The 17,917-nt window shown below is 44.7% G+C and overlaps 1 protein-coding gene, 1 long non-coding RNA gene and 2 other non-coding genes across 4 annotated transcripts; 2 read left to right on the top strand and 2 right to left on the bottom strand.

Annotated features, from left to right (window-relative positions):
• Nucleotides 1-1,093: 1,093 nt before the first annotated feature.
• On the top strand, nt 1,094-1,218 carry LOC120677108. Its single transcript, XR_005676171.1, has one exon. It is a non-coding gene; the product is annotated as a U6atac minor spliceosomal RNA (small nuclear RNA).
• Nucleotides 1,219-5,620: 4,402 nt separating this feature from the next.
• Nucleotides 5,621-6,489, bottom strand: LOC120673298. The gene is made up of 2 exons (XR_005674607.1): nt 6,077-6,489; nt 5,621-5,842 (listed from the first exon to the last, which is right to left on the bottom strand). It is a non-coding gene; the product is annotated as an uncharacterized LOC120673298 (long non-coding RNA).
• Nucleotides 6,490-11,397: 4,908 nt separating this feature from the next.
• LOC120677109 lies at nt 11,398-11,516 on the top strand. Its single transcript, XR_005676172.1, has one exon. It is a non-coding gene; the product is annotated as a U6atac minor spliceosomal RNA (small nuclear RNA).
• Nucleotides 11,517-11,672: 156 nt separating this feature from the next.
• LOC120673297 (protein MIZU-KUSSEI 1) lies at nt 11,673-12,910 on the bottom strand. The gene has a single exon (XM_039954070.1). The coding sequence runs from the start codon at nt 12,778-12,780 to the stop codon at nt 11,926-11,928; it is 855 nt and encodes a 284-aa protein (XP_039810004.1). The 5' UTR covers nt 12,781-12,910; the 3' UTR covers nt 11,673-11,925.
• Between the last annotated feature and the right edge of the window lie 5,007 nt (nt 12,911-17,917).

The raw sequence follows: 17,917 nt of genomic DNA, 5'->3' as shown, positions 1-17,917 counted from the left end.
CGTTTTAAACAACTCAAGCGCCTCACCCCCGCATCAATCCATAATTTAATGTTCATCTTGATCTTTTCCTGGAGATCGGGTCCGTGGATACTCACACTTTGGAACAACTAGTTGTTGTGCTTCTTCCCGGAAAACGTTTTGACTCTCGATTCTATCAATTTGTACGTACGAGACCAGTGTTTGTGTCCAGGAAGACGCTTTTTTTCAACTTGCAGGTTCAGATCTAATTCCCAATACATCTCATCCCAGCAAGATTGCGGTGCCAAATTGCCCTCGGCAATTCAATGAACCCATCGCGATCCTCAACCGTGCTTCCTCTTTCGATTCTTAAGGAGAGCTTAGTGAACTTTGAGGTGCTTCTCTTCTTTTTAGTTTCATTTACATGGCAAGACGAAGGCAGCTATATATCAAGAGTGTGTCCGTATGTTTGTGCAGTAGTGGAAGCCTGTTATATTCTTGATCGCAGCCACTAGACTGTGCAGGAGCAGTTTTTTTTTTTTTTTTTTGAGAAACCGGGTCACATATCATATATTTGTATGAAAGATTACATAAACTTCCTTACAAGAACATCCCTGATAAAAGAAAAAATACATCCATGTCCTTGCAAGAAGCACCCCGGTCATCTTCGTTGTCGGAAGTCGGAGCCACCGCTCGCCATCGCTCTTCAAGAAAAGAGAAACGCCGAGTTTACAGCTTGAAGTCGGAGCAGTTGGTGCCTTAGCTTCCCGGCAATTAATGATTGATCAATGACGCTGGGCTTCAAGTGGGCCAAACAGGCCGAACAGAGAATCTGAAAGGCCTTTCATATTTGTTGTCACATGCAGGTGCAAATGAATACGAGTTGTCACATGCTGCAGTCCACTCGGACCTTTGCTGCGTTGTTATGATCTAATGACCAGAAACAAATAAAAAAAACGCTTCTATCCAGTAACTAGTGGAACTCAGTGAAGCTACGTTGAAGGTTTGCCAGTATTTTTGTACTCGCTTGAGACGTTGCAGGCTTGCAGGGGTGACCAGTGTTTATATTAGTACCATACTGCTTTACAAGAGAGGAATGTCCGTGTTGATAAGTTTCAGCTTTCACTTGTGAATTGTGTTCGTAGAAAGGAGAGACGGTTGGCATCTCCCCCGACAGGGACGGGAATAGCCTTCGGGCTTTCCTATAGCACACATTGTGGTTAAGGCTACCCGCTTCGGCGGATCTTACCCAATTTTTTTGAATTTTTAAATATTGATTGATTTTTTTTCTTCCTTTTTGTTTTATAGTAAGATAAGATTCCAGATGCTTTTGTGAATTTTACTGAACTTTCTAAACTTTTTAACTTATTGTTTGTAATAAGTAAACCTTAGATCTTTCCTATAAGAACACATTTGTTGTAGAGGCTACTTGCTTGGGTGGATCTTAAACAAATTTTATTTAACTTTTTGTTTTTCTTCTTGTGTGTATTTAACTTGGAGAGATCATCAAGCATTGATACAATCTACTAGCTTGTAAAGCTTTTCACTTGTGACATTTATAACTATGGAAGCCCTAGCAATAGCACAAAGATAAAGAAATATAGCATTAAGTTAAAGTCTGTAAAAAAAACTTCTCCACACAAGTTTGCCTCCAGGAAAATTTCTCCGTACATATGTATTCCATAGAACTTCTTTAGTAAAGTAATTTGTCTGGGCTTATTAGCATTTAATTTTGCCTAAACTATTTTCTAAACAAATCTCCAAACTTTTTTCTTTTGTGACGTGAAAAGTAAAAAGAAAAAGCTGAAAAGGGTAAAGGGGGACCACGGAGACAACATTTTTCTTTTTGGCCAAAAGTGAATCGGAATACTATGGAATCCAGCTCACGCTGACCAAGATGACCCACGCGCCTAGTGTGATTAGACAAAAAATTACATCACATTCTTCGCCTGAGATCGTTTCAGGATGAACGCGGAGCTAACACTTCAGTAGTGCACCCAAAGGGACCTCGCTACTGGTAATTCTATTACAAATGCACTCATGATGAACCATCTCTCTTCCACCCTGATCTATCAATTTTGTACAAAAAAGTGATGAAGTGCTATTAGTTTTTTTTCTTTTTCATTGTTAAACCATATCTTGTGCCTCGTGTTACTATTTTCTAACATCGGACCAACAAACTAGCTATTCTCAGCTCTCACCACTGTCACGTCATCTAGTCACGCTAGCTTTTGACGGTAGCCAGAACTCCCCCGAAGTCCAAAGTCCGTTTGTTGCCGAAGCATCATTAAGCATTATTTAGCTGGAGGCAAATGCGATCTGCAATGGAAAGCCACTTTTTTCCAGCGAGAGCAGATGACCTAGCCAGTAAGAGAGGAAGCAAGTGTTCATGATATAGCTGGTCAACTCAAGCGTCAAGGCCAGAGTGTCTAGCGTCAAAGAGCTGCCTAACCCTTATTCAGTTAACCTTCTACAATCCGGATTAACTGAACAAAGCTGGGTTGCAGACACTGTCGCGTGAACACTTTTTTTCGAGACGGGATCACCCCATTTCCATTACACGAGATAACGGAAATACAGACGTTCAGAACGGCAAGGGGGGAGAAGAGGGGGAACAAGTTTAACCCGTCAACGTCAGGATCACTTGACCTGATTCAGGTCATGCAACCTGACAACATACACAGAGAATTTAAGCTCCCAGGGCTCCCAGGAGTGCTAAGAAGTTTAACAGCAAACTACAACTTAACAGAAAACAACGAGCCTACAACCAGCCCCGCAACGCAGAGATCACTCATCAGCTACATCCTCATCCTTGTTTTCTTCGGTCACAGCAGGTAAGATCCTTGGGATGTTGCCTGGTTGCACCTCCACCGCCCGATGAACGCATGCCAGCAAAGCCTTAACGCCCTCTAGGATTTTCCCTTGCATCTCCGGTGGGTAAAGTCCTGTCCAATAAGTCATAAAGGAACTGTCGCGTGAACACTTAAACGTACAGATGTTCCACCATGCCTGTAGGCCAGGGAATGAGGGAAATCTTCTACACGCGTGCAACATGTCCCCTAGCTGGGCTTGCTGGATTAAGGTATCGGCCACTTGCCTTGCCTGTTCTTCAGCTCAAGTTCCTAATGCATCCCATTCCCACGAGAAAAATAATCTCGACAGCAGGAACAATACTATAATTGAGCCGTAGATGGCATGATGAGGAGAGTTTCCTCTTCTCCGGTTGTAAGCCTTATATTTGTGTCGAAAGATGTGTGTGTTGGTTTTGGGGTTTCGTTCTGCCGGTGCCTTGGGGCCAATGCACAAAAAGTATCTAAGACGTGTGGCTGCATTTGTGGATGGAATAACTTGGAACACTTCAATGATGAACCGGCTAGCTGATTTAGTAATTACATCGTACATTGGCAGTACACTAGTTATGATGGGGGCTAAATGCTCTTCATCATCACTAAACGTGAGACACATAGGAATGATAATGGAACACTGTTCATTTTATGCATGGATGCCAAGCCCATACACTTTTTATTCCATTACCTAGAAAATACACCGTTTGCTCTTTTAGAATAATAAACAGATGTTTTCAAAAAAAAGAATAATAAACAGATTATAGTTAACATGACATATAATCGTTGTGTGTGTGTAGCCAAATGTTTAGAGTATTACAGTTAAAATTCAATCTTTGAACAGACAAGCATGACAGATCATATTTTATTACACTATGTACCACAACTCCATATAGCGTCTGACACTTGTCGGTATAAGTAGAAAATCACCGTTGAACTATAAGGGGTTCTAGCTCAGAGATTATGCTTTTCTCTCTCACCTGTCTATTGACATTGCTAAGTTGTAATTAGTTTTACTTGGTTCAGTATCCTACTGATCCCATTGCCTAGTTTTATTTGCTCTGATTACTAATTTTGCCTATAGCTTGATACAGATATGCTGCAATGAAGTTTTGCTCAGTATAGTCCAATATTTGTGTAAATATACAAATATGCTGCAATGAAATCAGCAGTGCCTATAGTGATTTACATCTGTAGTAGGTTCTGTCCGTGATTTAAGTCAGTATTATAATGTTATCAGGCATAGGGATATAGCACTTGACTGAGCTTTATCAAGCTCTGTTTGGCCACATCAAGATTGTGTTTGTAACTATTTCTTCTTAATGAAAAACGTGCTCAGGCACGGTCGCGAAAAAAAGCTTTATCCTAGCTTTATCCTTTTGTCTTGGTGCTGCGAAGCCAAATAACTTTGTATGACCACTCTGTTTACTGGAGTAACTCTGTATAAATGAAATAATATTTTGAATTTTCTTTTCATGGATCTTAAATATATTTCGTTCTGTGCTCGCTTGGTTAATGTGGCTATTGATATGGTTAGATTAGGTTTCTTTTTTTACTAGTTGAATACCCATAAGTTGCTACGGGTGGCAAAACTTTTTCATAAGAATTATTTGTTGAACTAAAGTATTTTTTGTTAAATACATCAAAGTAATTCAATGTAACCTAAAAGATAAAGTAAACAACATTGTTTCAAAAATATTCTAATCCACTAATTATTGAATAATTTTATCACACAAAATCAAATCTCTATTTCAAGCTCGTAATTTTAACATATATAGAAAGAAAGGTACATTATGATATTAAATTTTATTGCAGTGTTTTTAAATGGGTTTATCGGTAATGCAGTAAGATTGTGTTGTATGCTTGGGGACACAGAAACTGAAAAAAATGCAATAAGGTGAGCATGAACTAAATGTTATTGTCCTACTAATCATAAGAATACAGCATACATTAAACTTGTGAAAAGTAATTGAGTGAAATCACCTTTGCCCTGAAAAATTTAGTCATTTTATAATATTCATTGGAATAACTGAAACCATGACATATTTACACGTTCAGATATAATTAAAATGCATGTTCTCACACAGTATATTTTGCTAGAAAAATAGGATAACGGTGCTAAGCATATTAAGAATTTGCATTTCATATGATTTACCCAACAGCACAACTTACTGTCAGCCTGATAATTTAGTCATACAGAGATAGACGAGTTTATTTCAGTTCATGGACTGAACTCAGTGTAGCAGAGCTTGGCGATATGTGATATTACAGTATTAAGTATATATAGATTTTATGTGCAAAGTGTTAAGTAACCAGAAATCATGCAGTGGCAAAATTGTTGTCTGCGCAGATTTCTATCAGTTTTCTGTCACGTCCAACGACAGGAGAAGAGTCTTGATAGCGCTACATCTCCACAAAACGAAATGGAAGAACTCATCTATGAAAGACAAGTGGTTTGTACCAATATGTTCTCCGCTTATGCTATCACGTCCTAACTTGAACATACAAAATAGATGTGGTGCTCATGAATTTGTAAGTTATTTATGGTCGTAGCAGGTCTGTCAACTAAAGCTTCAACCTGCAGTGCAATGCCTTATTACTTTCAGCCTAAGAAAAAGAAACTGCAGACTAAAACAAATGCTAATCCTTCAGAATTTGTTCAACTATTTTACTCCTTAAATAAAAGCTTCACTGCATGCAAATCCCAGATTTGATCTAACTTCACCGAATGAAAATTAATCGCAATACCAGATTTGATCTAAGCATGAGCATACACGACCACACCTTTATCTTTAGCTGAACATTCTAACAGAACTGGAGGCCAAACAAAATCCAATTTTAGCCATTCAGTTATCATTTTAGTTATCTGACAGAACCATTGATGCAAAAGGTTGAGATGAATCTGTACAGCAAAATAAAAGTGATGTAGCAGACTCGCACTACATTACAGATCGCACTAAATTACAGATCAACGAACTCATACTGAAAATAGATGGAGATACCTCCCAACGCTCCTCCCAAAGTCACGAACCTCCTGTCTCCTGCACGCACCCAAAAACACATTGAATCATTCGATTTGGATCAGTTTGATTCCAATGGTGATGCAGGAAGGGGAAGACAAGGAGGTGGTGGCGGCGTGGCCCTGCGGGTGTACGACGGTCGACGGCAGGCGGGCGCACACAGCCGGCGGCCAGGGCTCGCACTCCTGGACGGTAGATGGCGGCAGGTGTTCCTGGGTCCTTGCTCGTGTCGTGCTGGAGGGGTCACGGGCGTACCTGTCCTCCTGTACGCTGAGTCCTCGTGTGGACGGGGCCCCTCGCGGCGGGGGTGTGGGGTGCCTCGCGCAAGCGGTCAGGGGTAGGCCTATGGCGGGCGCGATGGCCAACCCTCGCACCCGATGCAACGCTCCTTGGATGTGTGGCTCGGAGACTCCGCTGGTGGCTGCTCGCCGTCGATGTGGCTCGGTTAGAACACGCGGGTGGAGATGCAGCGGTTCGCGCCCTCCTCTTTAGACGGACCATTGGGGCCAGCTCGTCGGCGAGTGTGCAGGGGCGGATGACGAATCGCCAGCAGGGTGCAGGGGCGGCAGGGGAGGCACGGTGGAGGCAGGGCGCGTGGCCGGAGGAGGAAGCGGCTAGGGAGGTGCGGTGGAGTGGAGAGAGGTGCCAGCTTGGGAGCAAAACCGCTATTGAGACCGTGGGGAAGTCAGGAGATGTAGACTCACGAGGCTGGGGTCTTTTTAAGTAGTAGAGATAGTAAATAAAAATTAATTTGAATTATTCTATTGAACTATCAGTCGATAATATCTTTGTTTGTATTGTATTGAATGGTTGGCTGTAAAAACCCCATCGGTAGGTGAAAACTCATCCCGACGATCAAACCCGTGCAAACCAAGAATCTCGTGCAAACTCGTGCAAACCTACTAAACAAAGTTTCAAAAAATTCTGAAAAAATCATGAATGTGCTTCTCATATTACATCATCTATATATAAAATTTCATGGTCAAATTCGTCTTACTCTAGAAGTTACAAAAAAGACAAATTTGAGATGCATTTGAACCATTATTGTTGTCAGAAAATTTGTCTTTTTTGTAACTTCTATAGTAAGACGAATTTGACCATGAAATTTTATATATAGATGAGGTAAGCTGAGAAGAACATTCATGATTTTTTTCAGAATTTTTTGAAACTTTGTTTAGTAGGTTTGCACTGGTTTGCACGAGGTCCTTGGTTTGCACTAGATACGTTGCCATAGTTATAATCGGCATAACTCTACCGTCTGATGGTTCGTTGCTAAAAACGACTTACAGCGATCATAATGCAGTTTCTGTCTTGGGACTGTGGTATAGTATAGTTGCATTCTCTGTCATCTCAGAAAATTTGCTTTAGCTAGCTTCCTTTCATTTCTTAACATTCGTGCAGATCATTGCTAGCTAAGGTATATCCTCTCACCTAAATTTTGCGGCAAACTAAGGGCTCACAAGTCGCAAGTCAGAACATACTCATGCATGAAGCCATATGATGAGAAATTGAGAATGTCGCTGTCAGACTTACAAGCACTTGTGGCGCTCGAACTCCATCTGTCACCGTGTGATGCTCGCTCGAACTCCATCTGTCACCGTGTGATGCTATCAGATTGCAAGCGTTCTGAGCACCTGTCCGTTTCCCAGCTGTCGTACTGAGCTGTCTGCAGAATCCGATGGAGGTTTCCCGGAGTTTTTTCATGCCTCTGAAGGAAGACAACAGGCTAGGCACAAACTCAGCCTGCAGCTTGAGACGAGGAAGCGCCCCCGCGAAACTGCTTGCCCGGAAGCGAGTTTCTCTTGTCCATCAGGGCGCAAAGCACGGGCGAGCTTTCCGGGTGTCGGTTCAGCTCAGATTCCCGGTGCATCTCATTCCAACGAGGCTGCAGTGTCCAATTGACCGCGCCAGTTCGATGAATCCATCGCCAATCCTCCCCCGGGCTTCCTCTTATGGTTTATACAAGAATTTGTAGCGAACTCTGCAGGTGTTAGTTTTCTTGGTAGTTTCAGTTACATGGCGTGGAGAAGCCAGACCAGCTATATATCAGCAATTGTAAGACCCTATGTTTATGCTTATGCCGAACAGCAGAAGTGAAATCTGTTTACTTCATCGCATCCACTACCACTAGGCACAGGAGCAGTTGCTGCTTCACCTACCGGCAGTCAATGTTCAATGGTGATGGGCCTCAAGTAGGCCAAACAGGCCGAACGAGAACCACAAGCCTTTTAATTCTTTTTTCTTTGGGGGGTAAACCTTTTAATTCTGGAGGCCGGCCTGCATAACTAGAGTTTGGGTGATTTTGAGTAGCAGTGCTAGCCAAAATGAAAGAGAGCTGGTTCGATTAAGAAAGGTAGCAGTTCCACTAAGAAAAGAAAGGTGGGCACTCTCTAGCAAATAGGATTCATAATATCAACTTTAGCAACATTTAGAGCGACTGAAATTCTCAGGTGCAAATAAATATGCTTCAATCCGCTGGGACGACTATGCGGATTTGAACATCTACATCACTAACTCTGAGTAAATTTAACTAGATCAGCACAGCATCGAGATAATCTAAAAGCACTTGCATAGGTGGTAGTTCACGTGAGTGCTTTGGCTCATCTTCCTCTACGTCAACCAAGTTGGTTGATGGACCAAGCTGATCCGCGGCCGTCGCCGGTACACGAGAAGTTACACAATCCCAGCAAGACAAGCAAATCTTCTAGACGTATGCAGCCTATCCCCTGGTTGGGTCTATTGCCGGAGAAAACGTGTAGGACGATCACTTCGCGCTTGCCGGAGTATAAATTAAGCTCAAGTTCCCAATGCATACCATTCCGGCAAGTGATAACCTTTTTGTTTTCTTCTGGAATACGCAGGAGAAATGCGCGGCAAGTGTGTAAGCTTTATATTTATATGGTCCCTATGGAAATGATGTGAGCGTTGGTTTTGGGGTTTTGGGGTTTCGGCCAATGCCTTGGGAGCCTATGGTACTTAAATAGCTAGGCTGCTCTGGATGCGTTGTCGGATGGAATAACTCGAACAATTCAATGATCCACCGGGCAGCAGATGAGCTCCTTCTTTCTCTTCATCAATCATCATTATGGAAGATGAGTCAGGCGTGGAAACATAGTTAATTTTATGTATAGTGGATGCCAAACGCATACATTTTTTTTATCCCATTTTCTAAAAGTAAAATTTTTGCTCTTCCAAATAATAAATATATATTATGTTTATTGTACACAAATTAAATGTAGCATAGAATGGATCACAGTCGATTTATATGCAGCCACATGGTAAAAAAATAAGTCAAAATTTATTAGTGAACAGTACAAACAGACATGACTGATATTTTTTGTTAGGCTATCTGCACCGAGTATTCGGACGAGGGAGCCGCTACCGCTCCCTCCAGTACCGATTATGGGCACCTCAGCTTTTGGTCTTTGACAAGCTGTTGGTGTGTCTGTCTCGTCTGCAGAAAATCCTGTGGCAGTTGCACTGTAGATCATCATACCCCTGAAGACAACAAGTTCGGCACAAACTCAGCTCCCAGCTTGTGACGACATTTCCCGGATCCAAAACCTTCCTGTCCATGAACAAGGGCGAACAACACCAGTTTCGTTTTAGCTCGGGTTCCCAGTGCATCTCATTCCAAATAGATTGCAGAGTCGAATTGCCCGCACCAATTCGGTGAACACATGGTGATCCACCTCCTCAGGGGCGGAGACAGGGGGGCGGGCAGGGGCCTGGCCCCCCTATGATCCCTAAATTTGCACTACAAATTTAAATTTTGATTAAATTTTTATGTAAGTTTGTATGATTGGCCCCCCTAACAATGGAAAAAATCCAATCCTGGCTCCGCCCCTGCACCTCCTGTGCTTGCTCTTCTATGGATTCTTACAAAATTTAGAGTGAAATTTGCAGGTGTTGTGATTGGTTTTGTTCGTTCGTAGTTTCAGTTACAATTTGCGTGGAGTGCCGAATGCAGCTATATATCGCAATTAGAAAACCCGTATGTTTGTGCGGGAGTGAAGTCTCTTACTCTTTTTTCTTTTTCTGAAGTCTCTTACTTGATCACACCCACTACAGTACACGAGTAGTTATTGCTCCACGATGCAGGACCTTAAGCGGGCCAAACGGGCCGGGAATCATGAAAGCCTCTTTAACCTTTGTATAGACCGACCCTGGCTAATTAGAACTAGGCGTACAGCCCGTGCGGCTAGGACTGGAAATTTAAAAATTCACATATCGTTATATCCTTACTTAAATATTATACTATTTTTTACCATACATCACCTTAATGCGCGGGCTATACTGAAAATTCAAAAATTCACATGTCGTTACATCCTTACTTAAGATTATACTATTTTTTTTATCATACATCACCATGTTCATTATCACAAATTATGTGTTATTGTTGGTTAAAACAATTTAAATATGATCTACCTATAATAACAATTTGACTTGTCGAGCTTTAATAATATTATGCATATAATTATTATTATTTTCATTTTATTTTGATTGATTGTTAGCTTTTGTTTGTATTAATAGTATCTATTTGTAACTGATACATAGTTAAATGATATTTCATATTTAGTTTTTTATAATGGCATTGGTGGGTGATTTTTAATTAGACATAGGGGTATTTTAGGCTAATTTTTTCGTAATGGCAGTGGTGGGTAATTTTATTATTTTTTCTTTTTTTTTCTCCGATTAACGTGAGAATTTTTAGGCCTTTTCATATTTAATTTTTCATAATGGCATTGGTGAGTGATTTTTAATTAGACACAGGGGTATTTTAAGCTAATTTTTTCGTAATGGTAGTGGTGGGTAATTTTATTTTTTTTCTTTTTTTCTCCGATTAACGTGAGAATTTCTAAGCCTTGAGAGCGAACGTGGAGGTTTCGTTTGTTGGCCAAATAATAAGATAATAGATTGGGGGTGATTAACATATTTGATCTTGAGAAGCAGCAAAAATTGTTCTAAAGTTAGCGATTCAAGGTTAATCGAACAAAGTTAGAGTTCCACTGACAAAGAAATCTTATGACGACTAATCAATGTTTTAACAGTTTTAGGGCAAAAAATTTTGATATCTTTTTCAACACTAATTACGAGTATTAAACATAAATTAATTATAAAAACGATTACACGGATGGACGGGAAATTACGAGACGAATCTATTAAGCCTAATTTAAGCCGTCATTAGAGGTTGTTTACTGTAACACGACATTGTCTAATCATTGTGTAATTAGGATCATTAGATTGGTCTCGCGATTTCATCCGGGGATTGTGGAATGAGTTTTGTCAGTTATCCACATTTAATCAAACGTTCGAAATTAATGTAGCGTGTGAAAATTTTTGGAAACTAAACTGGGCCTTAGACAACTGAAATTGTTATTATGACAAAAAAAACATGTATGTATCTCTGCTATTTATGTAACTGGCTAGCTGGCAACTGGTTGAACTCGGTGCAGCTGCGTCCAGTGGCTTGGTGCTATTCTGCACTCCCGTGAAACGTTGCAGGCTTGGCAAGGGGAGCGGACTCCATGCTCATGTATATTATAAGCTTCAGTCTGCCTGAAATAATTGTGTGTGTGTGTGTACAAAGAAGAGAAGATTGGCATCTCCCCTGACAAAGACGGGAACGATTTTCGGGCTTTCCTTCAAGTATATATATATATATATATATATATATATATATATATATATATATATATATATATATATATATATATATATAGCGGTTAAGGCTACTGCTTTTGGCGGAGCTTACCCAAGCTATTTTTAACTTTTTTTTGTTTAAGCAATTTGGACTAAACAGCCCAACATTTTGCAGCATAATATTCAACTAGATCTATATCATCCCAGTTTGACAAAACAACACAGACAAAACATACCGATTTGACTAAACAGCGCAACATTTTTCAGCAAATTCGACTAGATCAGAATAGCATCGAGACATCTATATCATCCGGGAGCAACACGGAACAGAGACAAACATACCAATTTGAGCTACCCGTACAGCTTAAAACTAGGGGGAGCTAAAACTATGTTGTACATGCTAGTTTCTGTCACACAAAAAATCGAAAATGTGAAAAAGGAAGCAGTGTCACAACGTACTTTCATATCCTGATGAAGAAGATGCTAAGCTCCGGACCATTGTTACCATCAGGGTTGAGCATGTAGAACGACTCCGAGTCCCGAGACCCAACCACTCGGTCGAAGTGCGCGCGCATGTACGCCAGGTCGCCGGCCTCCTGCCCCTCCGGCGCTGTTCCAGCGCCAACGACGTCAGCCGGCAGGACGCCGGCGCCAGCCGACACGGTGCGCAGGAGCTGCATGACCGTGAGGTCGTCGTCCGTGGGCTCCCGGCGCACGGCGTACCCGACCTTGCGGCCATTGACGTAGGCCGTCCACAGCGGCTCGTCGAGCAGCCTGGTGCGGCCGATCCCCGCGCCGGCGCCCGGCGGCTTCTTCTCGCACTCGAGCGCGACGCGCAGGTGCTCGGCGCCCATCTCCTGCATGAACCTCCCCGTCTGCATGGCGAGCTCGAGCAGCAGGATGGGCACGCTCCCGGGCGTCTCCTGCACCGCCAGCGTCACCCGCGCCCTGCGGTGCCCGAACAGCGTCCCCGTGGTGCGCGACGCGCCGCTGATGTGGCCGTCCTGCCCGCGCGGCCCGCCGCCGCCGCCGTGCCGCGGGATGACGCCCGGGAAGCGGCACGCCGGGGCGAGGATCGGGAGGGACCGGAACAGCGCGCGCACGGCGCGGATGGCGCGCAGGGACGAGCGCGCGGCCCCGCGGCGCCTCCGCTTGTTGGACGGCGGCGCGGTGAGCGTGATCGCGGGGCGGGGCGTGCGCGGCGAGGCCGGCGGGAGCGCCGGAGCCGCGCCGGCGCCCGGGGTGCGGGGCGTCGCGGGGGCGACCAGCGGCGACATCGGCGGGGAGGGCTGCGGCGTGGTGGTGTAACGCAGCATGGCCGGCGGCGAGCTGAAACGACGCGGGGTGAACCGGACGCCACTTGGGGTTTGGGGGATCGATCAATGTTAAGGGGATTTTGTTTGGAGCTACCCACGGTGATGCTTTGAGGGAGGGAGCATATCAGCGTTTATGATAGGTTGTGGGTGCTTAGATTATGATGAGGAATGAGGATGGTGGAATGCACGTTCACGAGTTAGGGTAAGGCGTGCACGTCCATGGGGCACGGATTTTTCCTCAAATTTTGCTTGGCAACTCCGACGAGGGCGTTCACCTTATCAGTTTGAAATTGGCACGCCATATGTTAGTCCAGGCAGTTTGAAAGAAGAAAAAAGTTCAGGCTGCGACCCAATTATTAGCCGGCGCGTTTTTTTAATCAGGCGACGGTGGTGCGATTGGGTGATTGGTGCGCTTTTTTTATTTTTATATTTTTCAATTTCGTTATTTACAAAAATATTTTTTTTTCGAAATTTACAGGAATATACCCCGGCCGCTCCGCTGCCGGGCGGCAGGGGCTTTTCTGCAAAAAAAATTCGCAGAAAATTTGCGTCCGGGTCCCTGGAGGACCGGTCGGCCGGCAGCGGGGCGGCCGGCCCCCCAGGCCGCCCGGCTGCGGGGCGACCGCCTCCCCCTCCACTATATAAGGGTTTGGCTGCCACCCCACCCCTCATTTGCCTCACTAAAAATCCAGAAAAAAAGAAAAGAGAGGGGGAGGGAGAGGAGGGGTGAGAGAGAGGAAAAGCGGCGAAGACCTGCCGGATTTTCAAGCCGGCGATTGCAGGTAACTAAAATTTTCTACACTTTACAAATAGATTATATTGTAATTTTTTTTATTGACACAGTAGATTAGCAATCATTTTAATTATTGTCAGGAGTGATTAGTGGTACATTAAGGATTTTAATTAAGGATTTAGTGGTACTATAGTGGTTAATGTAAAAATATAGTTTTCAAGTTCAGGTGTAGTTACTTGTAGTGATTAGCGTTGATACAATACATTAGCAATCTGATTAATTAATATTAGTAGTGATTAGTATTAGATTAAGGATTTAGCTACGGTTATGTATGGATATGTATTTGAACCGGATGGTAGCATGTAACAATATAATTTTATTATGTATGTATGTGTAGTTGAACCAGATGGTAGCATGTAACAATATAATTTTATTATGTATGGATATATAGTGTTGTACGATGATACTATTTAATTTAGATGTGTGTGATTCTATTGCATTATTTTGATCTTACGTGGTAGGTATGGCCGGGGTTACTCCTGCGTTGCTGGACCCAACAATAGACTCGGGTCACCGGTCCTTCCTTGCTGTGGTTCAGCACCAACAACTCAACGTGCTGCGTCCACATCCACATGCAGAGTTGGTTCCTGTAGACCCACGATGGGTGCCCAGGTGATATGTCGTCTATTTTCTGTTTTTATCCGTTATACATTTCGTTACATAATGTACTAACGTTTGTGCACTGTATGATGCAGGCTGAGCGAGGTAGGTCTTCTCACTGTGGCTCGTCTTGCTGAGAGTGCCTTGGTGAAGCTAGACATGTCTCTACTTTCAGCTCTCGTTGACAGATGGAGACCTGAGACACACACGTTCCACCTCCCTTGTGGGGAGATGACACCGACTCTGCAGGACGTTGCGATGTTGCTTGGTCTTCCTATCACCGGAGACGCTATCGGGCCCCGCATGGTACCTTCTACGTGGCTGGAGGATCTTGAGCAACGTTTTGCAAGTATTGCCACTACGATTGATCCTGAAGATTTCAATGAGCACCCACAGTCGAAAGACCCTTCCAAATCATGGCTCCTACAGTTTCAGGTACAACTTCTTACAAAACGATGTGTTGATGCATTTTATGGCTTTGAAGTACCTCATGTATTTCTTATTCTCAATGTTCGTAATTCATTGCAACCGGATCTGTTGGTAGTCGATGCTGATGAGTACAGTGTGACTAGATCACTCGAGGCATACCTGTTGTGGTTGTTTGGGTACATCATGTTCAACAACTCACACGGCCACTGTGTGGATAGGGTGCTTGTGCCCTACACACAGGAGATCGCCGATGCAGATGAGGATGTTATACCCTTATATAGTTGGGGTTCAGCGGTTCTTGCATGCACATATCGTGGACTCTGCAAGACATCACGGCAGAATGATAGGAATGCTGTTCTAACGGGGTGTCCAATTCTGTTACAGCTTTGGTCTTACGAGAGGATTGCTATCGGTCGTCCCATGATTGACCAGTCACCATACAAGCCGGATATGTAAGGTGACACTGAGGACGACAGGTCCACCATGGGGACTCTCTGGTACTCTCGACAGGTATGGACCCGATAAAAATTTGTATTCTATGCATATTATGGTCATACATTGTTTCCTCAATACCTTTCTTATGGACACATAATTTTTATTTTTGCAGAAAACATGGGCACATGTACAGACCTGGCGGTCTTAATCTGAGTTTGTTGCGGAATTTGATCGATTGACCCCAGAAGATATTGTGTGGGAGCCATACAGTCCTTCGACAATAGCCACACGTGTACCGCTTGGGATATCACGTGTACCGCTTGGGATATCTTCGGTGTGCACACAGGACCAGGGCCTATGGATGACTACTGCAGCTTTGGTGTACGACGTTGCAGTTGAGGCCCACTGCCCGGACAGTTTGGTCAACGCCAGTCTTTCCCTGTGTCTTCAGCGTTAGATCGTGTTCAGCGCCACGATCATAGGTAACAAAAACGTATAAGTTCCCATGTACTAGTAACGTGTAACTAATTTCTATTTAACGTACAGTTTATCAAGGGCTGGACATCCTTTCTCGACAATGTGGGTCACTAGATTACAACCGTGGATGGCTGCGTAGGATGATGCAGACGAGCAGTTGGCTGAGGATACCGGTCCACACACTGAGGGTTCGTTTCGGGCGTACCTGACCTGGTACGAACCAAAGACTCGTTGCCGTTTGACGTATGCTGACATGCATCCACAGCCGCATGTTGTGACTTCGCAGGATGGCTATGCACGACACAGGGATGAGGCACTAACTGGGGCGGTGAGTAAATGTTGACGACATTTTCGATTTTTTAAGATTTGTGTACTAAGTTTTCTTGGTTGCAATTCGAAATGTGTAGGTTGTTTGAATTAGATTGCCCACTGAATGTAATGAGGATTCATGGCGGGTCTACGATGAGCATGCCGGCACAACTCGAGGCCTGGACCACTCAACGTGATAGAACCTGAGGCATCCTTCAGGCCTTTGGTACGCGGACGGAGTACGAGGATTCCTACGGATCGTCGCAAGCGTCGACGTCGGTTCCTTGTGGTCCCGCATGTCAGCAGCCTCCCTCATACCACCGACGGTACAAATGTATGGTGATATTTACCGATCCGTATGTTTGTAGGCAGTATTTAAATACGACTCCACACAGGATACGGGTACCCCGGTTCTCAGTCCTATGGAGGGCTAGATGCCTCGCAAGGGGCTCCATTTCAAGGAACCCAATTTACCTCTATGACACCAGCTGCAGGGACTTTAGGTAAATATGTGGTGTATAATTTTATTTGTTTATGTTTTATGATCGAATGCTCATATGTTATTATTTACACTCAGGATCACAACAGTTCACCGGAGCGGGGCCTTCTTCGTATCACCCTATGCCACCATCAGGAGAATATGAAGGAGCTTCTTCCTATCCACCACCACCACCACCTCCAACACAGGGTACGTACAATAATTTGTACGGAATTGCATTCACCTATTGAACGTTGCTTAAAAAAAATTTGGTGATCTGTAGGGTGGTCTCAAGACAATGACGAGGCCAACTTCGACGACTTTACACGGTTGTTTACTACGCCTGCCCAGGACGATGATCCCAGCTTGCATATGCCTGTGGCTCTGTTATGCCGTCCTGCCAGAGACGTGAGACCACCGGACCGTCATAGCTACCCTACATATCACGTACACGCACAACGTAAGAGAGGTCGGCATGACAGGGGTGGTTAGTTGTTGCCACTTGTTTTTCTATTGTCATTATGGACCTGTCGTCTTGGTTTTCATATTCCGTACTCAAACTTCGTCTATGCTACCTTGCAATGCAAGCACACTTTTGCAGTACTAATGAACTGTTAGACCATGATATGGTGTATAAATAGTGTTACGACGAACCGAGTATTTTTTCCTGGAATTTTTGAACCAAATGAGGGAGGCATCCCTTTTAGAAGGGAATGAGAGGTGGTCGCCCTGCAGCCAGGCGGCCAGATCCAGCCGCCCCGCTGCCGGCCGGCCTGGGGGGCCGGCCGCCCCGCTGCGGGGCGACCGGTCCTCAAGGGACCCGGGCGCAAATTTTCTGCGAATTTTTTTTATAGAAAAGCCCCTGCCGCCCGGCAGCGGGGCCGCCGGAGTATATTCCTGTAAATTTTGAAAACAAAAAAATATTTATGTAAAAAACGAAATTGAAAAATATAAAAATAAAAAAGCGCGGTGATTGGTTGTTCGGGAATGGGATGCTGGTCCAGTTAATACATGGGCTATAGTGGGGCAACCAACACTGGGCGAACGACAATCGATTATCATGGACTCGAGAACGCCCGGCCCACCCAGCAAACAGCACGGCCGGCACTGCCGGCCTGGTGCCGCCGGGTCTCTCTCAACTCACTCGATCCCCTCGCGTCCCGAAAGCGTCGGATACTCCGTGTCGCTGACCCCGCGCGCGGGCCGTCCCCCAGACCACCGCCGGGCGCCGGCGCACCACCGTCGCCTGTCGTCTCGCGCGCGTTCCACGCACACCCAGCATCATCACTGGATCACACACCCGTGCCCCCCACCTAGCAAGCTAGCTTAGCCGGCAGGCCGTAACGTGTACCCCGCACTGGCACCACCTGCACTCGTCGTATCACCACTGGAGCAGCAGCCAGCCAGCTCAGCCGGCTCCATCTGGAACACCGGAGACGTTTGGTCCGTCCAGGAGCAGGATGGATGGCGGGCGCAATCATGCGCGGGCAGGGCGGAGGCCGGAGGGTGCAAGGCGCAGATCGTGATGGTCCATGGCGTAACTACGGCGCCGCACGGCTTGGTGGAGCAATGATAGGGGATAGGGGCCGGACATCTCCGATCGCCGCACACTGCGC

This window comes from Panicum virgatum, chromosome 5N (genome assembly GCF_016808335.1).
Source record: "Panicum virgatum strain AP13 chromosome 5N, P.virgatum_v5, whole genome shotgun sequence".
NCBI lineage: Eukaryota > Viridiplantae > Streptophyta > Magnoliopsida > Poales > Poaceae > Panicum > Panicum virgatum.
Note: the sequence above shows the minus strand (reverse complement) of the source record. Positions and strands in the feature narration are given on the sequence as shown.

Bases quoted from the DNA above. Each gene is read 5' to 3' on its own strand.
- LOC120673297 (XM_039954070.1), bottom strand. From the start codon at position 12,780: ATGCTGCGTTACACCACCACGCCGCAGCCCTCCCCGCCGATGTCGCCG.